Source organism: Poromitra crassiceps (genome assembly GCF_964638095.1).
Source record: "Poromitra crassiceps genome assembly, chromosome: 1".
Taxonomy (NCBI): Eukaryota; Metazoa; Chordata; class Actinopteri; order Beryciformes; family Melamphaidae; genus Poromitra; species Poromitra crassiceps.
In genome coordinates this window covers 87,338,948-87,361,537 of record NC_139623.1, presented here as the reverse complement: position 1 = coordinate 87,361,537, position 22,590 = coordinate 87,338,948, and the positions used below count along the sequence as shown (strand labels likewise).

At 42.8% G+C, this 22,590-nt stretch overlaps 1 protein-coding gene across 2 annotated transcripts in view; it reads left to right on the top strand.

Moving 5' to 3' along the window:
• The window catches only part of dlg2 (discs, large homolog 2), a gene marked incomplete at both ends in the record, with an annotated part of 222,832 nt that overhangs the window by 178,706 nt on the left and 21,536 nt on the right, over positions 1–22,590 (top strand). The window contains 5 exons of one of the 2 annotated variants that reach the window (XM_083645376.1): positions 6,744–6,846; positions 15,084–15,198; positions 16,427–16,603; positions 17,375–17,450; positions 21,993–22,089. In XM_083645376.1, the coding sequence (XP_083501502.1) occupies positions 6,744–6,846; positions 15,084–15,198; positions 16,427–16,603; positions 17,375–17,450; positions 21,993–22,089 (568 nt within the window). Of the gene's footprint in view, positions 1–6,743; positions 6,847–15,083; positions 15,199–16,426; positions 16,604–17,374; positions 17,451–21,992; positions 22,090–22,590 lie in introns of those variants that run through there. The other variant, XM_083645377.1, reaches the window with a different exon arrangement.

Sequence of the window (22,590 nt, the reverse complement as noted above, 5' to 3'; positions counted from 1 at the left end):
CGTGGCCGGGCACGACCCATTGCAGACTGGATGCTTGCTGGTGGTGTTTTATGGGACTGGATGCTTGCGTGTAAAAACACACACTGCTTCCACTTATATAGGGGTGAGCCAGGAAGGATTTATGACATCACAATTGCTCGAGTGACATCATTGATGGCATCACAATTGCTTGAGTGACTGATGACATCACAAATACAACCTAATTGCCCTAGGTAATTAGAGTAATTATGGTATGGTATGGTGTTTATTCTTAATCCCCGAGGGGAAACATGGTTTGCCACCAGAGCGAGTACAGATACATACAAGAAACAGTAACATACAGCACAATAACAATAATACAGTAGAGAGAGAGAGAGAGCCTCACAATACAGAGCTAGCAGTGTTCATTAAAGAATTTTACAGAAGCAGGAACAAAAGATCTTCTAAATCGCTCAGTAGAGCACCGAGGCATCAAAAGCCTATTGCTAAACGAACTGCGCAGGGCATTAAACACATTAAACAAAGGATGGCCTTCAAAAGAAAGAATAGAGTTCAGTTTTCTCCTTGTTCTCTTGGCTATAATCATCTCCAAGGAATCAGGGGGAAGGCCAATCACTGAGCCAGCTTTTTTTTATCATTTTGTTTATCCTATTTCTGTCCATGACTGTGAGGCTGCCCCCCCAGCACAGCACAGCATAGAAAAGGACACTAGCTAGGATACCTTGGTAGAACACATGAAGAAGTGACCTGCTGATGTCAAACAATCTAAGCTTCCTCAAGTGGAAAAGTCGAGACTGGGCCTTCTTGAACACAGAATCTGTGTTCTTCTTCCAGTCCAGCTTACTGTCCAGGTGGACACCGAGATACTTATAGGACTGGACTATTTCTACCTCCAACCCTTTAATTATGACAGGGGAGACTTCTGCCTTCTTCCTCCCAAAATCAATAACTAGCTCTTTGGTTTTTTCAACATTGAGCAGTAAAAAGTTGTCATCACACCAGGAAACAAATGAATCAATCTCCTTTTTATAGGCCCGATCGTCACCTTTGTTGATGAGACCAATAAGAGCAGTGTCATCAGAGAATTTCTGCATATGACACATGGCCTCACTATGTCTGCAGTCTGCAGTATAAAGAATAAAGAAAAAAGGAGCTAAAACTGTTCCTTGAGGGGCTCCAGTTTTTGTCCAGATGATATCTGATACAGTGTCGTCCAGCCTAACAAACTGAGGTCGAGGCACAAGATATCTCATGCACCAGGTGATGGTTGAATTATGCAATTTATATTTAATCAATTTATTTGCTAGAATATGAGGCTGGATAGTGTTGAAGGCGCTCGAAAAATCAAAGAACATTTCCCTAACAGAGCTGGCAGATGATTCAAGGTGACTATACATACGATGTAACATCAAAATAAGCGCATCATCAACTCCTACACTCTTCCTGTATGCAAATTACAAGGGATTTAAATAAGGTGCCACCTGATCCCTGAGGTGGCCCAGCACAATCCTTTCAAAACACTTCATAATGTGACATGTCAAAGCAATAGGTCTCAGGTTAGTGAGGCTATCACGCACATTGTTCTTTTTAGGAATAGGGACAAGACATGAAGTTAACCACATTACAGGAAAAGCAGATGAAGACAGCGACAGAGAGAAAAGAGTATGAAAAACATGGCACAACTGGTCAGCACAGACCTTGAGGGTGCGTGGATAGACACCATCAGGCCCAGGACCCTTGTTCACCTTGATACGCTTAAACTCCTGACGAACCTCTTCAATAGAAATTATAATAATAATAATAATGATAATGATTGGATTTATATAGCGCTTTTCTAGACACCCAAAGCGCTTCACAGGAATCATTATTCAGTCACACCATTCGTACCAGTGGTGGTAAGCTACGGGTGATGTAGCCACAGCTGCCCTGGGGAAGACTGACGGAAGCGTGGCAGCCATTTCGCGCCTACGGCCCCTCCGACCACCACCAACATTCATAGACATTCATACCCATTCATACGAGGCAATGAGGGTTAAGTGTCTTGCCCAAGGACACAACGACAACAGCTGGGAGGGAGCGGGATTCGAACCGCCAACCCTTGAGTCATTGGCCGACCTGCTCTACCTCCCGAGCTAATGCCGTCCCTGAAATTAATATGCTCTTTAGGCACTGTGGGCTCAATTTTTGACCAATCGAAAATCTGTTTGGTACTTGGCCCTGCCGCTTCGCTGGCCCGGCCACTGATAAATATTAATACATTTTATTTGGAGGCGCCTTTCAAAACACCCAAGGTCCTCGTACAGGGCATAAAAAGAACATAATACTAAAAGATCATACTCAGACAAAAACAACAAGCATGGCAAACACCAGCATAGATAAAACAAAACAAGCATAGATAAAAAGAAAGACAGGAGATACACAGCGGACAGACACATAGGGGATGAGGTCAGAGAAAACTGAGTGCTGTATGGGATTCAAGTGACTAGGCCAGTTTGAACAGGTTGGTTTTGAGGTGAGTTTTGAATATGGTTATCATGTCAGACTGTCGGATGTGTGGGGGCAGGGAGTTCCAGAGTCTGGCTGCGGTGCAGCTGAAGGGCCTAGCACCCATGGTACTGAGGGGGGAGGTGGGGACAGTCAGGAGGCCAGCTGAGGAAGAGCGCAGGCAGTGGGAAGGGATGTACTCCTGGAGGAGGTCAGAGAGATAGGTGGGAGCTAGGTTGTGTCAGGCTTTGTAGGTGAGCAGAAGGTCGATCTGGTCCGGTAGTGAACGGGGAGTCAGTGGAGTTGAATGAGGACAGGGGTGATGTGGTCAGATGATTTAGTGTGGGTAATGATCTGGGCAGCTGAGTTCTGAATGATTTTTGTGTCTGTTGAGCAATTTGGTGGGTAGGCCAGAAACAAGAGCATTACAATAATCAATCCGGTGCAATATAGTTATTTTCTCAAGCCACATGGCACTGTAAATTGAATTGTAGATACTAAATAAATTTTTCTTGCTTGATTTTCCATTATATTAAGGTCTATACTGTAGCAAACCAGCCATGGCTTTTTTGCATTTATACATGCTGCAGCTATTGTACACCAAATCGGTCTCCTGTGACATCTTGTCATCTCTTGTGTTTAAGATGATGCAATGCTATCTTTTGTTATCCATTGTACCAAACCTAGGAATCCATACTTGTTTATGGTGTATGAATAACCCTTGCAGGAATTTCTCAGATCTATTCATTTGGGGGGGCGGGGGGGGGGGGGGGGGGGAGGGGGGATTTGAAGACTTTGGTCTTCATATCATCGGAGTAGCTTTTCATCATGTCAAATGATGAAACTTTATTGCAAAAGAATGTCACAGTGAATAAGAGAATCTTCTTTCAAATAATCCAGCTCATATTTGATAGACTTGTTTCTGATGCTCCTGTGCTCAGATTTTTACATTCGTAGGTGTTGGCTTGTTTTGTGCCCATATTGCATACCACCAGAGCATTTGAGCATGTGCAGTAAAACAAATGTGTGTGGAAACGAGATCTGGCCCTGAATCTACGTTCTAATTTGTCTTCGGAACAATGACCACAGCAGTGATTACTAATGTGGGCATGATCCAGAAACAGTGCTCCTGGTTGTAGGTGATAAGAGTGAAATCTACAAACTGGGAGGCATTTAAGGTCCACTTGTAACATTTGCCTACACAACTACAAGCAAAAAGGATGATTATGTTCATATATATTGTGATCATTGTATTGGAGGGCCATGTGTATAGGTACCTTTTTGGTATGGAACCCCAAAAAACAAAACTATTAATATTATTTTTAATGTTATTTAATTTAAAATTACAACATAATCATTATACATTGATTGAGGAGACAAACCCCATTTATCACATAGATATAAACAAAATATAATGTAAGAAATTCAAATTTACATCTTTCCCACATCGATTCACCCCCATCTCCCCAACATTTTCTTGTGACCCCTGTTTGATTTGGTAATTGTAATGCAGATCCGTGGTAGCAGACAAGGTCAATGGTGTCAGAGTTTCAGCATCGGAAGTCTGTGAAGAGAGCTGTTATATAGGGCCGATTGCAGGTGCATAATATGAGAACTAATTGCAAGCCAAAAGATACCACCTGCTCCTCAGCTTCAATCACTCGCTGGCGGTAAACCAACTGTGCATCTAGTAGGCTGCCTTTCAGCACCTTGGACAGTGCTTGATGCCACTGGAAGCAGCAGCAGGCCGACCAGTCATCACAGTAATGTCTGTGGACTTTAGCTGCCTATCTGGTTAATTGAACTGTTTTGCTTTCAAACTGCACAATGGATTGAAAAACACTTTATTTAGTCAGCTAGGCCAGTAGTTCTGTGGGGGTCCAGGGACCTCGAAAGGTCTGAAGGTTCCAGGGGGCCCCAGGCAAATTGATGAATTGTTAAACTTCAGCATTTAAAAGAAATGGACATAATTAGAGAATTTGGGAATGTATAAGAATGACTGTTTCGATCATAGCTTCACTGTTATCTCTCTACGGACAAAATCATATCTAACAATACAAATATTCTCAAATTTGAGTTCAGGAGACTAAAATTATTAAATGGGGGTCCATGGCCCAAATGTTTACTAAATTAGTGGTCCTTGATACGAAAAGGGTAGAGAATCACTGAGCTAGGCTACTTGCGTCAAATATTACTCCACTGTCATGAAGGATGTGGCTTTACAATCATGGATTAAAACCATAACCTGAATTTTCAGGCAACAATAGTCATAAGTGCAGGATAACAAAAAACAAACAAACAAACACAAAGCAGTGTAGGTAGAGTCTCTTATGACAACCGACTGGGATCATCAACAGACTACGCAGGGGGCAGTAGATGAGCCTAAGTGATTGTTCTGCCTCATTACAGCTAATTGTAATAGTTTGCCTCCCACACTGTGCAACAGATTAGACTGTCTCATTTCATTACAGCCTTACACTGTGACCAGCACATTGTTCAATCAAGCCGGCACAGTCCCATGGTTCATTTCCGTCCAATCAGCACCTCAGTCTACCTTGATGAAAGCAGGCGGGTAACATTCCGACGGTGACCTGGTTTTGAAGTCTAAGAATATCTTGCTCTGTCTCTCTCCACCTATTGAGCATGTACTCCTTTCGCTCTCTCTTTTGGGGCCTTCACTACGTTCACATCCCGCACGCCCCGTATTGCTTTCACACTGGTGGCTATTTGGTCTGCTGCCATTGTTCACTTGCCCTGTCACTAGGAGCTTGTTCCCAACAGCATGCCACACCAAATGTTAAGGAGGGAGTGTGGCCAATATGTTGTTAGAGATAACATATAAAACATTCACATAAAGATGTTCCATATAGCATTTTAACATCAATAAATCAGATTCATTTTGAGACATTAGTATAACACATTGAATGCCAGCCATGTTTTCATTCCTGTAGGTAAGTTGTGCCAGGGGTGTTTTTGACGATTCTGGCTCATTTTAGAGACAGCCGAGGATTCTTTTCTGTTAAGAATTCATGAACACCAATCATCTAAAAATAACTAATAGAATGTGTGCTTTCTCTGTCTAAAAGAGTTAGTTTGCAGAGTTAGTAGTTATGTAGATATTAGCCGTTGAGTACAGCATGGTTTCAGCGTCTGGAAATTTATTCAGAGATAAATGGCTTTTTGTGAAACAGTCACTTTAACCATTCATTTTTGGCATCAGTAAGACCGTCAGACATTCTAAACAATAGTTTTGAACAGTAATTTCCTCCATAACAACAGGAAACACCCCTCTCATTCACCCCTCTCATTTAAACTCCTCCCTCCGTGTGTCTTCTCCTCCTTCCTCCTGGCTGTACAGCGGGCGTGTCAGAAGCGCTTTTGCTGCTGCCTGCCTGTGTGCCTGCCTGCCTGCTTGCCTGCGTGCAGACGCTCCTTGTGCGAGTCAAGATGGGCCGGGGAATGCGTGGGCGATGGGCAGATGTTGATTCTGGCCTTTCTGAGGTGTTTCAAAGTGTGTTTCACCTATGATCTATTTTGCAAATCGCTCTCCGCTCTCTGTGTGCTGCTGCCGGTGCGCGGCCGCTCTCAGGCAAGACAAGTCTGTTACTGTAAAATCGCCACGGCATTTCCTTGAACGGCTTGGTCCCGCGGCAGTTTTTTCTTTGATTTCGGTCGTCTGGGGGAGCACTGTCAACACTTAGTGGGTCGGTAAAATAGATTATACACATTATCTTGCTCCAATAGTGATCTCGAAGATGTAAAAGTTGTTGATTGATGTACCACCGTCAAAAAAAAAAAAATGTTTATGTAAGACGAGTAAACTCGGCTCTGGCACTTAAGCGTTGGATTATGTAAGACGAATTATTTCGGCTATGGCACTTAAGGTGTTAATTGCCATAAACAAACCAGACCAACACTGAGAATAATGGCAGCATCTACTGGCCTCTATACATTTTAAGTTGTCCAACTTCGGGAAATCTTCTGGATTGCTTTACAGCACAAAGGGCATTTGCTTTACAGCACAAAACAGGGAGATATTTTCATTGTACTTTAACCATGGACATTTGGTTCGGACAGCAACTGTGCCTAATTAGTTCACTAAAATCTGCATAAAATGTGTAGCGTCTTTCCACACAAAGCATCATGTATTACCAATGATGTGCAGCTCTTCTATGGTCATTCTCTCTCTCTGATCTTTCTGGAATGGTCTCCTCTGTATTCTGTCCAATGGGATAGAAGAGAAAAAATAATCCTTTGAAATTGTCTCATTTTCAAAACAGGTAAATGGCATCGACTTACGAGGAGCCACGCACGAACAAGCAGCGGCAGCATTGAAAGGAGCTGGGCAAATGGTCACCATCATTGCCCAGTACAGACCAGAAGGTGAGCCGGCTCAGATATGTCCAACTGTCCAAAGTCTAACGAGGATAAATGCATTCCTTTAGTTGGTGATGCAGTCTTCTTGGGATGGTGGTGGTGGGGGGGTGGAGGTGTCATTTTGCATTTTGCATTTCCCGTTTGGTTCAAGATATTCAAACCCCAAAGTCTGTGCCGTCCCTTACTTTGAAGGGTTTAGGGTAGGCTCAGACTAATCCCGCACGGGGGATTACTCTACATGGTTCTTCCGCTACAGGTGACACTTCAGCTGACTTTGCCCAATGTCCAGTTTACCCACTCACCTTCATACTGTGAGCCTCACGTCCAGTTTACCCACTCACCTTCATAATGTGAGCCTCACGTCCAGTTTAGCCACTCACCTTCATAATGTGAGCCTCACGTCCAGTTTACCCACTCACCTTCATAATGTGAGCCTCACGTCCAGTTTACCCACTCACCTTCATAATGTGAGCCTCACGTCCAGTTTACCCACTCACCTTCATAATGTGAGCCTCACGTCCAGTTTAGCCACTCACCTTCATAATGTGAGCCTCACGTCCAGTTTACCCACTCACCTTCATAATGTGAGCCTCACGTCCAGTTTACCCACTCACCTTCATAATGTGAGCCTCACGTCCAGTTTAGCCACTCACCTTCATAATGTGAGCCTCACGTCCAGTTTAGCCACTCACCTTCATAATGTGAGCCTCACGTCCAGTTTACCCACTCACCTTCATAATGTGAGCCTCACGTCCAGTTTACCCACTCACCTTCATAATGTGAGCCTCACGTCCAGTTTAGCCACTCACCTTCATAATGTGAGCCTCACGTCCAGTTTACCCACTCACCTTCATAATGTGAGCCTCACGTCCAGTTTAGCCACTCACCTTCATACTGTGAGCCTCACGTCCAGTTTAGCCACTCACCTTCATACTGTGAGCCTCACGTCCAGTTTACCCACTCACCTTCATACTGTGAGCCTCACCAGAGTCTCACTTAAAGTGCTCCTTAGCAGGTTGCATTCTTTGCATATGGTTATGAAACAAAGTCATCACCTCACCATCCAAAAAAGACATTTGGACTTGGATCATTAGACATTGAAAAAGAGTTTTGAATATAAATCTTCAGGTAGGGATGAGTGTTCACCCCACTAGCATTGTTGTTCCGCTTTAGCCCGTATCAATGTGCATATTGATGCACATAGAGATGCACATCCATGTGATATTGATGGAGAACTGTTCATATTGAGAGGTTTTGAGTTGATTAGTGATTGGAACTGATTATTGTTTTGACGTCTTACACACAGTCTCAGTGGAAATTGTCCGACAATGCAAAACACACAACAAAATTACTATATAGCCTATATGAGTATTACCATTACATTGGTTTGTGGTTTCTTTGTCCTTTAACATGGGCATATAAATGCTTTATAACCCGTGCAGGACATGTTCATGCTAACTCAAAACTGCTTTCTCTGACACCCCTGCTCCGTAGTTGCCTAGTGGATCAGACAGCTTTGATTGGTGACATGCCTCATGTGATTAAGGTCAGCAGCCATATGTACTTCAGGGCTGCAGAGGCAGTGACTCATCGTCAGACTTCTCGTGTCACAAAGGTGTCAAACTGAAAAAGTCTAACTCCTTCAGTCTCTGACCAAAGTATGCAGTGTGTTTTCCTCAGAAAATATCTAGGTTAGGGTTATTCTCTTAATCTTTTACCTACATCTAACAGTCAAAAAGACGCTTCGTTTGAGATGAGCTTTTGTTTGTAAGTTGATTTGTGTTTGACTAGTGCTGCTAGCATGAAGATTCTCTAGAACATCAGTCAGACCTGGACAGAGAATGGTCTGAAAGCTGGTGTTACCACTACCATTGGAAAAATAGTTTGCACACTAGAGATCGCACCCATTTATTGGTACGTTTCGGTTGCAAGCGCTTCCTCAAACAAGACAGAGAGACACACAGCTATCTTTAGTGTACGCTGTGCAGACTGTATTTTTCCAGTTCTACTTGTAGCTCTGTCCAGCACCTAGTTTTCATCTCTCTTTATTTGGGATGTGCGTGCCTTTTTGAACTGTTTTGTAAATTGTTTCTACCACTCAGGTTTTCCCCTTTTTTTTTTTTTTTTAGAATATGCATATCTAACAGACCATAAACAAAGTAGAGTTTGCTCTGTCAGATCAGACTCTCACAAGAGACTTTTAAATAGTGTGCTCAAGCACCCTGTAGGAAGTGGGAAGAGCCAGGGATTTTGATGCAGAACGGGTTCATCTAACACCTGGCCTGCATCTCATTTGTCCAGCTCCATACTTAAAAATGACTGACTGGACTCTACAGCCCTCTGGGACTAACAACTGCTCTCTCTTCTTACCCATCAGAACTTGCTCTATGCTCGCCGCGACGGGCCCCGTCTCCAGCACCAGGTTTGTGCCAATGGCACCAGTGGCTGCTCTGAGTGTTAGCATCATTCACCAGAGGCTTGGCTAAAAGGGGAAGTCACTGAGTGAATGCAATCACATACAGTCTGTTCACCCCTGTCCACCGGGCTTATGACCCACCACTCCTGACCCCTGTCTCTCCCAACCTCTTCCTGATATTTTAAATACTCTCACTCCTCAACTACACACCCTCTCGTACAGTCCTTCTCACTGCCCCTTGTGTTTCATTTGCTCCCAGGTCTTGACCCCTGAGCCTTGAACATCTTCCCTTTTAAAAATGTCTTTGAAAACATGTGCTGTTCAACCCACTTACATTGTTTTTGGAAGGATGTCAAATGCCGATAAGGCATTTGGAAGCAACAGCAGGGTGCTCATATTCAGACACAGTGTTATCTACACTGTCTCTCGACTCATGCCATGGCGAATACATCAATAGACATGGGTCATTGAAAGTGATTGAATTTATATATAGCGTTTAAGGCCAGGCTCAGCCCTATTAGTGGGCGTGGTCCGGCGCAGTCAATATTTTCCCCTAAATCCATCTGTTAACCACTTAACCACGCCTTTTAAGCGTAGAATTATTCCCAATGTGCTCATTGGAGAACTGCAGTAAACGAATCACAATCTTCCCATTCAAGCTCCAATTCCACGGAGTGATCCAGTCTGGTCAGAAAAGCCCGACCAAAGCGCGCTGAGCTCCCCCCCCCCTTTCATCCCCGTCTCTCCATATATATTATTCCATATTATGCTCCTCAAACAAATCTCATTGCAGTTTAAATACAGCAAGCATGTAAATATGCTACACAATAGCAAGATCAAAGTGAAAAGAATGTTCTAAACGCATCGGCTAGAAAAATATAGCCTATCCCTGGATGTCATGATGAGATTAGATTGGTGAAAGTTTGGGCAGAATGATATCGTTTTCTCTCGCTACCCTTTCTTCTCCCCCACTGCACAGGTAGGATGATGCAACAGCCTCTGAATGACAGGGGCTCAAAACTACGGTATAACAACTTTTTTTTCATCGGTCATTGTGCCTGCCTATAGTGCTTACATACATTTTATATTAAGGCCGAAACGCCCATTCTGGCCTATTCTGGCACTGCGCCACGCCTCTTCTGCGTAAAGCACATTTCGGGGCCTATAAACATGATGCCATCTTCCCGAGTTTTTTTGCGTTTAACGCCAGTTTACCGCCTAAGGCCAGGGGGAAGATAGGGCCCCATGTCCGTTAACCACAACTGAAATGAAGGTGAAGAGGGAGGCTTCCATTCCTTCAGAATTAGTCTTTTGGCGACAGTTGTCCCCTGTGTCAGAGACTGTTGCGCAGCTGCAGGGAAGTTCAGAGAGGTCTCCGAGCAGCCAAAGATGGCGAGTTCTGCCTCCAGCTGAAGGGTTATCTTGTAGGCCAGTATCAGTTGTAGGCCTTCGAGTATCAGTCAAATATCCTGGCCCAATATCCTGCTAGTGAAGGACAGAACCAAAAGGCATGAGACAACGTGCCCTCTGACACCTGACACCTATCACACAGTGGTGAAACAGAAGGGTAGATCTTATGCAACTTATGCTTAGAATAGTGAAGACGATGAGTGACTTTAAATTGGATCAGCTGGTGTCTACTATTAACTGAGCAGAGTTGTATCACAGATAGACTCCTATACCATATAATGTCAGATAACTCCATACCAAGTTGCCCCTGCCACGCTTCTCTAATCCTCTCAGTAGAGGCTATGGTGCAGTTATCAAACAGACATACAAATCTGGAAATGAGATGCTTGGAGTGAGGAGGGCTCAGCAAAACATCAAAAAAAGCATGCTCATCTGGGAGCGCTACAAAGTCATGAATCTTGGATCAAACATAATTTCTGACTTGCAGGTATCTAAACCAGTGTGTTCCGGGTAACTCAAACTTCCTCTTCAGTAGATCAAAGGATGCAAAATTACCATCTATGTAAAGGTCGTTGATGGAAGCCAGATCCTTCTCACTCCAGGCCTGGTAGTTTCTGTCTGACCAAGGAGCCAAAAAAGAGTGATTGAAACAAATTGGAGTGTGGACGGAAACATCTGGTAGACTTAGAACTCTCCTGACTTGATTTAGAATTCTGTTTTTCACAACAACACTCAAACTTCGAAAAGTCCCTGGTCCCTCTAGCTTAGAAAACAGCATGGCTGGCAGAGAGGAGTTTGCAATAGAGCCAGCCTCCATTTTCAGCCACAAGGGGGCATGACCTCAATTTCTGTCCGCATTTAGTTTATGAAAGTTTTTCCAACATAATTTAGAAGATCATTGTTTTACCATGCAGAGTTTTTCCACCTTCATTCTGCAAATACACTCAGATGAGGTCAGGTTAATGTGGTTTCATTAACACTATGGCCACATATTGCCAGACAATTGCATCAATAAGAACTTTCACTGTAATGTGTTTCAGAGCACTTAACTCCAAAGCATATCAAATCTGCAGTCTTGTAATTCTTTAGTATGACTGTGCATGGATAGAGGCACAATTGTCCGTGACAGTTTTTCATTATACTCAATCATATACTGTATAGGGAATAGAGACAATCTTTTTCTATAAATTAACATACTATTCCAAAGGGATATTAGATGTTTGTCATTTCAGCTTTCCCCAACAAAAAATGGGACATCCTCAGTTTAGTGGGGCAATATCTTATACTTGATTGATCAAGTAAACAGCCAGTGGTTTGGAAACTGTTATATTCTGCTTGACGTGTTCATCTCCACTCAGCCCCGCCCCTGTACTTCCTATGACCAACCAGAGGAGAGAGAGGCTGCTTGCTATCACTACTTAGTGCTGCACCAGGCATAGTCAGTCACAGTATTGGACTGTGTGTAAAGAAGAGAGGGAAGAAGTAGTTGGACAGAGAGATAGAAGACAGCAGTAGAAGACACAGCAGCAAAGCGAACATGCAGAAAGGTATGTGAGTCTGATTCTGGAGAAAGATGGACAGAATTGGAAAGATTAAGTATTAAAGAAGCCAGTGAATTTAATTGGTCTAGAAATCTGCATGCTGCTACAACTACATTTTCATTTGGCATTTTGTGTTAAAGTCGTCTGTCCAGTTATGGGAAGTCATTTGGAAGTTTCCTTGGCTCAGACTGCTTATTATTTTTCTATTAGCGTGTCTCGGGGGATGATGAGGGAGCAAAACACTGTAATAGAAATGAAACTCTGACACAGTTTTTGGAGGTGAAATTGCAAGTGGGGCAGCTTCTAGAGAATAAGGTTGTAATGGATTGCACATTTGAAAGGCACTTTAAATGAGAAATCTCTTTCAACATTACAAAACTTCTAGTCTTTTCAGCTAAAATCATGTACGGTATTCCTGTCTTTCTCTTGCTCTCCTTTCACTGGACACAGGTTGCACAGTGACAGCGGTGTGTGCAGTGGCTGCTCGTGTCACGTCTCTTTACCGCTCGCTCTCCTTTAGGCGACAGATTAGCCTGAAGTTGTCTGCACTTTTTGTCCTCATTGTAAGCGCCCTGTCAGGGAAAAGCATACTTAAGAGGCAGGTCTCCGCGTCCTGACGTCCTCTTTTGCTTCGCCTCATTGCTTCTGGCTTCAGACATCATCGACTGGACACTTCGGGGGGTCATGCGAAGTGCGCCAACTTAAACAGAGGAGATTGATGCGTAGGTGTTTTTCGATTTTAATGCTGGAGGTCTGTCAGGAAAGCTCTTAGAAGTTTGGATGAATCAGTCCATATCCTCTGCATAATTTCAAAAAATGTTTGCCTACTTGTACGAGAGATGTATTGAAAACTATAGAGCTAAATTATAGGTTATCAATCATAGAGTTCATAAAAAAAATGGAAATAATCAACTCTTAAATCATATTAATTATCACACAGAAGGGAAATCAGAGCTCTGTTCCTATTGAATGGCTCTGATAAAAAGCAAATGTGGGGCAGGAATTATTTTATTACAGCATGTTATTACAGTACAGTATTTGAATTGAACTGTTGGAGTTAAGCTAACTAAATATTCAATTGCAGCAAATAATAGTATTTCAATCATGAGAGACTAGTAGGAAGGTTTAATCAACTTTAATGAACAAATAGACAAATTAAGTTTGGCGTATGATATGATGACTCCTCCATAGGATAGAGAATCCCCTCATAGGGATTTCTTCAGGAGTCATGACATTGGTGGTCATCAGGGGAGGGGGTGGGGCAAAACAACTGCTCCAGTGATGATGATCAGCAACTGAGAATGGCAGCACAAATGTGAGTAATGACGTAGTAACATGGGCTCTATATACTACACCCACCGCTTAGGTGATTGGCTCAGCAGACGAGGAGAGACAGATGTCTTGAGCTGAATGGATACTTGGAAAATGGAGAAAAGGGGGGCAATTGTGATGTCACCAGTGAAGCCACGCGAGCAATGTGATGTAATCAGTGACGTCACTTGAGCAGGGAGTTAGGCCGAGTTCACACAGGATCAGACGCTCGCATTGCCCCCCCCCCCCCCCCCCCCCCCGCACTCCATTCATAGTCAATGGGGGGTCGTCCGACAGGCTCCAGCAGTGGGCAATGCAGCCCTACGTCACACTCCGCTGGCCAATCTAGACGCCACACACACACACACACACACACACACACACACACACACACACACACACACACACAGCTCTGCTCTGTTTCACTCTTCTCTTCTCTTCTCTTGTCTTCTCTCTCAAAACATTGCAGATGTATATCTGTTCTCTTCTCAATAAAAATAATCCGGTTAGTTTGTCAATGAAAGCTGCTTGCCTCAGCACTCGTCTTTTCCTGGTTCGCTCGCACACATGCTTGTTTTGAAGGGGAGTGAGATCGCCCACCCCGACGGACTACAGCCAGACTACTATACGTCTCGACGGATTGTGTCTGAATTTGGCCTTACACACCCTGAATGAAAAGGAGGCATGCACAGCATAGGGGTGATATAACCTAGAACTGGGGGATGCTGCAGAAAGCCAGTCTTCATGATTGGAATTTAGTCAAGACCACACTTGAGGAGGTGGCAGTCTAATAAAATGGCAAAGAAGCCGTGAGAAGACACATATTAAACTTGCTGTAACTTAGTAGGATCATTGTACCTTTTTTGAAATTGCTAGAATTTGTGTTAAAGACAAACTAATAGAACTTTGGGTATACATTAACAGGGAAAGGAGCGTCCAGTGCAGCAGGTCAAGCTCACTGAGTTGTTGATCAAAACTTTACGCAAACGCTTATTTTGAGCATTCATTTCTCTGAGACACAGGTGTGGAACATTGCTTAAGAATGCAAAAAATATATACAGTAGTCAGTAATTGAAACTGTGTTAACGATTATTGTATGTTATGGTTGGGCCTTTAACAAAGTGCTGGTGTGGCGTCCGGGTAGTGCAGCACTAGATTCCCTGCTTACCAACATGAGGGTCACAGGTTCGAGCCCCCGTGTTGCCTCCGGCTTGGTCGGGCATCCATACAGACTCAATTGGCCGTGTCTGTGGGTGGGAAGCCGGATTAAGGGTGTGCACTAGTGCCTCCTCTGGTGGGTCAGGGCGCCTGTTCAGGGGGGAGGGCAACTGGGGTTAAGCGTGATCCTCCCACGTGCTACGTCCTGCCGGGGAAGCCCCTCGCTGTCACATGAAAAGAAGTGGCTCGCGACTGTACATGTATTGTACGTGTATTGGCGGAAGCAATTCATTCATTTTTTTTATTCATTCCACTTCACAGTCCCAGTATGTTTCAGTTGAGCGACATCCTTAGGTTGAGTCCCCTCTATCCCAGGATGTAATGGAGTTGTGGGTCTTGTCTTGCAGAGTACGGCCGCTTCGAGGCTAAAATCCACGACCTGCGGGAACAGATGATGAACCACAGCATGAGCTCTGGGTCAGGATCCCTGCGGACCAATCAGAAGAGATCGCTCTATGTGAGGTCGGTCTGTTTTGGATTTTTACCATAGATTTGGATGTCCAACTTAAATTCATATTTGGAAATGTGCAGGAAGATATAAAAACACAGTAATTCCACTCCCATTTTCCTTGTGTTGCCTGTACTAATTTATTCTAATCTACTTCCTGGCGAATGTATATGAATACAATGATTTAAAAGAGTTGCATTATTCAGTTTTCATCCACGTCAGGATACGAATAATGATTCCTGATGTTTTTGACAGTTATACAGGGTTCCCACAGGCCCTTGAAAGTTTTTAGAATTTATATATTTGTAAATTATAGACATAAATAGACATGAGTCATTGGAAGTGCTTGAATTTATGAATTTATATAAATTATTTTGTGAAAGAACGGAAAAAAAGTTATTTTGATATTAATTTTCCGTCACTGTAACACAGCACAGTTGAGACATGGTCACTCATTCAAGCCTCTCTCTCTTTTTAATTGTTGTCTGTGAGCTTCTGTAAAGCCTGCTAGTTGTCATTATAAAGAAATGCAGTGTTGTAACAGTGTGTCAAACTCAGCCGTGTTGGGTCCTTGAATTTGAGGGAATTAGGTGTGGAAAGTCCTTGAATTTGATGTTTAAGAAGGTGTGGGAACCTTGTCATTCACTTTTCATAGAAATGCCTCAGGATATGATAATATAATGTGATTCCTGATGTTTTTGTTTAGTGTCTGTGGAATGAATCTAAACACACAGACACACGCACACACGCACACACACACACACACACACACACACACACACACACACACACACACACACACACACACACACACACACACACACACACACACACACACACACACACACACACACACACACTGGTCACAATAGTTGACCCTGATTGGTCGTTCCAAATTGTATCATGGTAAAAAAAGAAAATGCATGCAAGATTCCTCTTCCAGTATCAGTGACATTCAGAAACCAAGTGTGAGCCCTGTGGCTGAAGCAGGGTGGCAGATAAGGAACATTTCTTATTATAGCAACCCTCCCTATGGTAATAGCCTCTCTCCCTCCCTATGGTAACAGCCTCTCTCCCTCCCTATGGTAACAGCCTCTCTCCCTCCCTATGGTAATAGCCTCTCTCCCTCCCTATGGTAACAGCCTCTCTCCCTCCCTATGGTAACAGCCTCTCTCCCTCCCTATGGTAACAGCCTCTCTGCCTCCCTACCATAACAGCCTCTCTCCCTCCCTACGGTAACAGGGCACTGTTTGACTACGAGAGGGCGAAGGACAGCGGCCTCCCTAGCCAAGGGCTCAGTTTCAGGTATGGGGACATCCTCCACGTCATCAACGCCTCAGACGACGAGTGGTGGCAGGCACGCCGGGTTACCCCGCATGGGGACAGCGAGGAAATGGGCGTCATCCCCAGCAAGAGACGGTGAGCGGACCATAGACGTATGTTTCGGGAAGACATTAGAAATCTGTCCAAGTCCTCTATTGACCCGTTGCAATTCAGCAAGGAACTCGAGGAGCAGTGTGTTTTGATTGGTCTTTGTTGTATCCACCCCATGACACCAATAGTTCTATCTGTTGACTTATTTTTACCTCCACCAAGGAGGTTCTGTTTTCGGTGCCGTCTGTCTGTCTGTCTGTCTGTCTGTCTGTCTGTCTGTTTGTTAGCAGGATTACGGAAAAACTACTGGGCTGATTTTCATGAAACTTGGTGGAAGGGGCCAAGGCCATGGGCCAAGAAAGATCCCTTTAAATTTGAGCACAGATCCATTCTGATTTTGGTCAAGGAAGGGGGCGGGGCTCGGCCAAAGGGGTCGTAGCTAGAGATAGGAAGGTCCTAGAGAGTCCGGGTTCGAGGGGTGCATAGCGGGAGTGGCTAGATGTATGTGGGTGGTGGATGGGGCGTGGTCAGCAAAAGGGGCCATAGCTAGGGATAGGCAGGTCGTTGAGAGTCAGGGTTTGAGGGCTGGGTAGGGGAAGTGGCTGGGGGGATATGGGTGGGTCAAGGTTAGGGTTCTGATCTGACTCACAAAGTTTGCATTTCATAGTAGACTGGAGTCTTGGCCTTGGCGGAGGTCTGCGCTCTCCGGACAGGAATATTGAGGAACTTGCGGTCCAAACGATCTTTTTTTTTTTTTTCCGCTCTGAGTGCTTTTATCTGGCTGGCTAATGACTGTAATGTCTCTTTGCTTGGCAGGGTTGAGAGGAAAGAGCGGGCCCGTCTAAAGACAGTGAAATTCAACGCCAAGCCCGGGTCAATGGATTTAAAAGGGGTAAGAGCCTTTTTGAAGGCAGCAAAGAGCATGAAAGACCTGACGATGTACTGTATTACTGTATGTATTCACAGTCACATTGGGATGTGACTGTGAAATCCCTGTGCGAGAGAAAGTTACACTTTCTGTGACTTATTTAAAGAAAGGCAAAATACCGTAATGTAATGTAAAAACATTTGAGCACATGTTCATCTGCTTTTCCAGATGTTAGCATTTCTTAGTCTTTTCCTAGTTTTTTAGTCTGACGTGACGACAGATTTCCAGATGTTAGCTTTTCTTAGTCTTTTCTTAGTCTTTTAGTCTGACAGATTTCCTAGCTGCATTTCACTGATTCAGTAGAACACCTCAGCCCATTTCATCATGTGTTTGTTCATTTACACTTCCATCAAAAACACCACAACATTGTGAGCCACACCCCAAAAATTATGTAAGTTATGTTAATGTGACTGTTGCAAATACATTTTCACTTTTGTAATGTTAATTACTGATTATGTTAATGACAAAGAACAGAGTATGGCTTCGTTCAGACTGCAAGACTAGACAGACTGTCCGCACTGCCAAAAATCAGACTTGGCAAGTGATCAGATCGTCACCTATCTGCATGGGTTGCTGTGGCAACAACGTCGGCATCAGTAAATACTCTCGTCATCCAAACAATCGGGCTGTCAAGCCGCGGTGCAGATGCTGGTATAACTTACGTTGCCATGTTCTGTGCTGCAGCCTTGTCGGGCTTCAATGTGCAGCAACAGGTGTGGTGCCATCTGCAAAGTAGTGACTGGTCGGAACATGTAGCCAAGTCCTCGATAGGTGGCTTACCAATTTTAGAATGTGCCGGGGCTTTTTGGCAGGCTCTGTGGCCATCGAGGACCAAGTCTTGTCCGTCAAGACACTCACTTTAGGAGGCTAATATCCGTGGAGGAACGGATCACAGTTTTGAGTGATGCAAAATATACTTTGAAATCTGATTTGAGCGACCAGAGCGTCTGGACTCAAGATGCATCTGTAGAAATCCAATTGGAATCAATTGAAACCACCTCCAAATGTGGTTTGGATCTGATTTGCAAAAATCGGATTCCATGTGTTTTTTTGCTGTTCAGATGAAAATCAATCCGATTCCAATCTGGATTATGCAAACAATCCAATTTGGACTGGCAGTCTGAACAAGGCTTAAATCCCTTCTTAATTAAGAAGGCATTGATTAATTTACCGCACTATTCCTAAAAAAAAACGCAAGTTTGATCATTTAAACTTGATTGAATACCATATAAAGTATCTGGATCCACATTTTGAGTATATAATTCACATCCCCCGTAATCACATACCATCTTTCAAACAATAAACAAAGATAAACATGAAGGCAGCGATGACAGGCCATCTAAAAGTAAGGATAGGGCCTTTAACTCACTCAAGTGTTGCACAGGTGACTCTCCATATGGAGGCCTAGTACAGACTGTGGCTATATACTGTACATATTACATATATATACTCTCCATATGGAAGCCTAGTACAGACTGTGGCTATATACATATTACATATACTCTCCATATGGAAGCCTACAGAAGCCTACAGACTGTGGCTATATATATACATATTACATATATATACTCTCCATATGGAAGCCTAGTACAGACTGTGGCTATATACTGTACATATTACATATATATACTGTCCATATGGAAGCCTAGTACAGACTGTGGCTATATACTGTACATATTACATATATATACTGTCCATATGGAAGCCTACAGACTGTGTCTATATACATATTACATATATATACTCTCCATATGGAAGCCTAGTACAGACTGTGGCTATATACATATTACATATATATACTCTCCATATGGAAGCCTAGTACAGACTGTGGCTATATACATATTACATATACTGTATATACTGTCCATATGGAAGCCTACAGACTGTGGCTATATACATATTACATATACTGTATATACTGTCCATATGGAAGCCTACAGACTGTGGCTATATACATATTACATATATATACTCTCCATATGGAAGCCTAGTACAGACTGTGGCTATATACATATTACATTATATATACTCTCCATATGGAAGCCTACAGACTGTGGCTATATACATATTACATATATATACTCTCCATATGGAAGCCTACAGACTGTGGCTATATACATATTACATATACTCTCCATATGGAAGCCTACAGACTGTGGCTATATACATATTACATATACTCTCCATATGGAAGCCTAGTACAGACTGTGGCTATATACATATTAAATATACTGTATATACTGTCCATATGGAAGCCTACAGACTGTGGCTATAGACATATTACATATATATACTCTCCATATGGAAGCCTAGTACAGACTGTGGCTATATACATATTACATACATATACTGTCCATATGGAAGCGTACAGACTGTGGCTATATACATATTACATACATATACTGTCCATATGGAAGCCTAGTACAGACTGTGGCTATATACATATTACATTATATATACTCTCCATATGGAAGCCTACAGACTGTGGCTATATACATATTACATTATATATACTCTCCATATGGAAGCCTACAGACTGTGGCTATATACATATTACATTATATATACTCTCCATATGGAAGCCTACAGACTGTGGCTATATACATATTACATTATATATACTCTCCATATGGAAGCCTACAGACTGTGGCTATATACATATTACATATATATACTCTCCATATGGAAGCAACAGACTGTGGCTATATACATATTACATATACTCTCCATATGGAAGCCTAGTACAGACTGTGGCTATATACATATACTGTATATACTCTCCATATGGAAGCCTACAGACTGTGGCTATATACATATTACATATCACTAGGGCTGGACGATTCAATATAATCTTTAATCTGATCATCTTTCAGTGGGATTATATTGTGATGATTTGGGGATATTGAGACGCAAAATGTCTGAACTGTTGAGAACGAGCACATTTTATTTTGAAACTCAGACAAAATGAAGTATGGTAGGAATATTCTGTGAAAAATGCAGTTGAGTTTGACATCACACAAAACATTACCATTCAGTTCAATGAGATGAACATTAATTTGATTATTTAACATAGTTTTGCTTATGTGAGCCATATCCTCATATGTATTGATATCGGGGGGGAAGGGGGGGGCGTCCTTATTATGAGTATCGTGATATCGTTTTCAAACATAATCGTTCAGCCCTACATATCCGCATCATTAATCGTTTTGTCTTCAAATGATGACACAGATCAGATCAGTCACTGTTTGAAGTCTCCACCTCAGCCCCTACAACTCCACCTTTCATTTCTGCCACTGCATGCTTTTGGTTTGCTTCCAAAAGTCTAGTCTTTCACTAAACCCCTGTGATGCTACTTCTGTCATGCATGATCTCACCAACTCTTTTCTCACCTGGCTTATGTTTTTTTATGCCTCTGATGCAACTGTGGCACGTCAAGCAGTCATGGTACAAATTATTCTCCTAGATGGACACAATATAAGCCTTGAAAAATGACATGTAGCTTTAATTAGGCACGATGAATGTGTTATAAACCAGATGAATGTGTTATAAATCAGATGAATGTGTTATAAACCAGATGAATGTGTTATAACCCAGAGTTCATGAGAAGTGTTCCCAGATACAGTCCCAACAAAAGTAAGAGCTATCAAAATGTGATTTCTCTGAGTAAGCTATGGGATGCTAACAACTTTGTATTGATAGTATTCTGTTACATCACCACACAGCCATCTTGGTAGGAAAATAACAGGTGATTGTAATAAATTATCAGGTGATTACAATCAAGTGACACAAACAGCCAATGAGCTGTGTGTATAGAGCACCGCAGGAATGAGTCCGGGAGTAGCGCTTGGGTTCGTCAGGGGGAAAGTGAATGGGGTTTTAGAACGAGGATTTCACTTAAATGCATAAAATAAGGTCTGTGGTTAACAAAAGTTTATGGGAGCGCGAATTTGGGTTCAGTAGGATAGTCTAGAAAACGCTTCAAAAGGCAGAACAGTGATTAACGTTCGTGAAGATTATCCTGCTGAACCCAAATTCGCTTCATAAGAATATGACACTGGCCATATTACCGTAAGTCACGCACAAATACAATATCAGAAATATAAGAAGAAGAAAATAAACAACACAGTCGTAACACGGGGGGGGATCACTGCCTTATGCCAAACACACTCACCCACGCTGCGTAACGTCACAGACACTCGGCCAGAAGAGAGGGGCGGCAGCAAGGCAGCGTGTGTTTGGAGGAGTTAATTTTCAATCAGGATCTAAAATGAGTGCTGTTGCAACTAGAATGAAATATATATATATATTTTCATGTTTTTGAAAAACATGAAAATGAGACGAATCTGGGCATTAACAGCAATCAATATTTCCGCTTTGCTAAATCTACAATGGTGTGTCCATAACTTCTTGACGTCCCACTTTGTGCACCGAGCAGTTGTTTTGTCAGCATGAACGTGACAGCAGTGGGATATACCTGTCTGCCCCATGCTCTCTCTCCCTTCACAGTCATTCAATGACAAACGTAAAAAGAATTTCATCTTTACACGAAAGTTCCCATTCTACAAGAACAGAGAGGGTGAGCAGGATGGCAGTGATTCAGACCGTAAGTAACTGCGTTCAGGCTCACTGACACACACACACACACACACACACACACACACACACACACACACAGGTCAAATGCAGGGTTGATAGGAGACACAGGTGTATTTGAAGGGTAGGATTTTTTTCATGGAAGCCTTTCCTGCTTCGTCCCTCGGTCATTTCCTGTCTCTTTCTCTTCCCCTTTCTGGTAACACTTTATTCAGCATTAACTAGTTGCTTATTAGCATTAGTAGCATATTGGCTGTTTATTAGTCATTATGAAGCACTTATTAATGCCTTATTCTGCATGCTCGTATTCCACAACTAGGCCAATAACTAAGAGATAATAAGAGTTTTCTGCCATAACCTCCTAATTACTGCTTATAGGAAGGAAGTTGTTGTTGTTGTGCATGAATTATGATCTTAATAAGCTTTAGTTGTACTACCACCTTATAAGGCTCATACTGAGCAAAGCATTAAGATCTTCATGTACAACAACTTCCTTACTGTCAGTCATTCA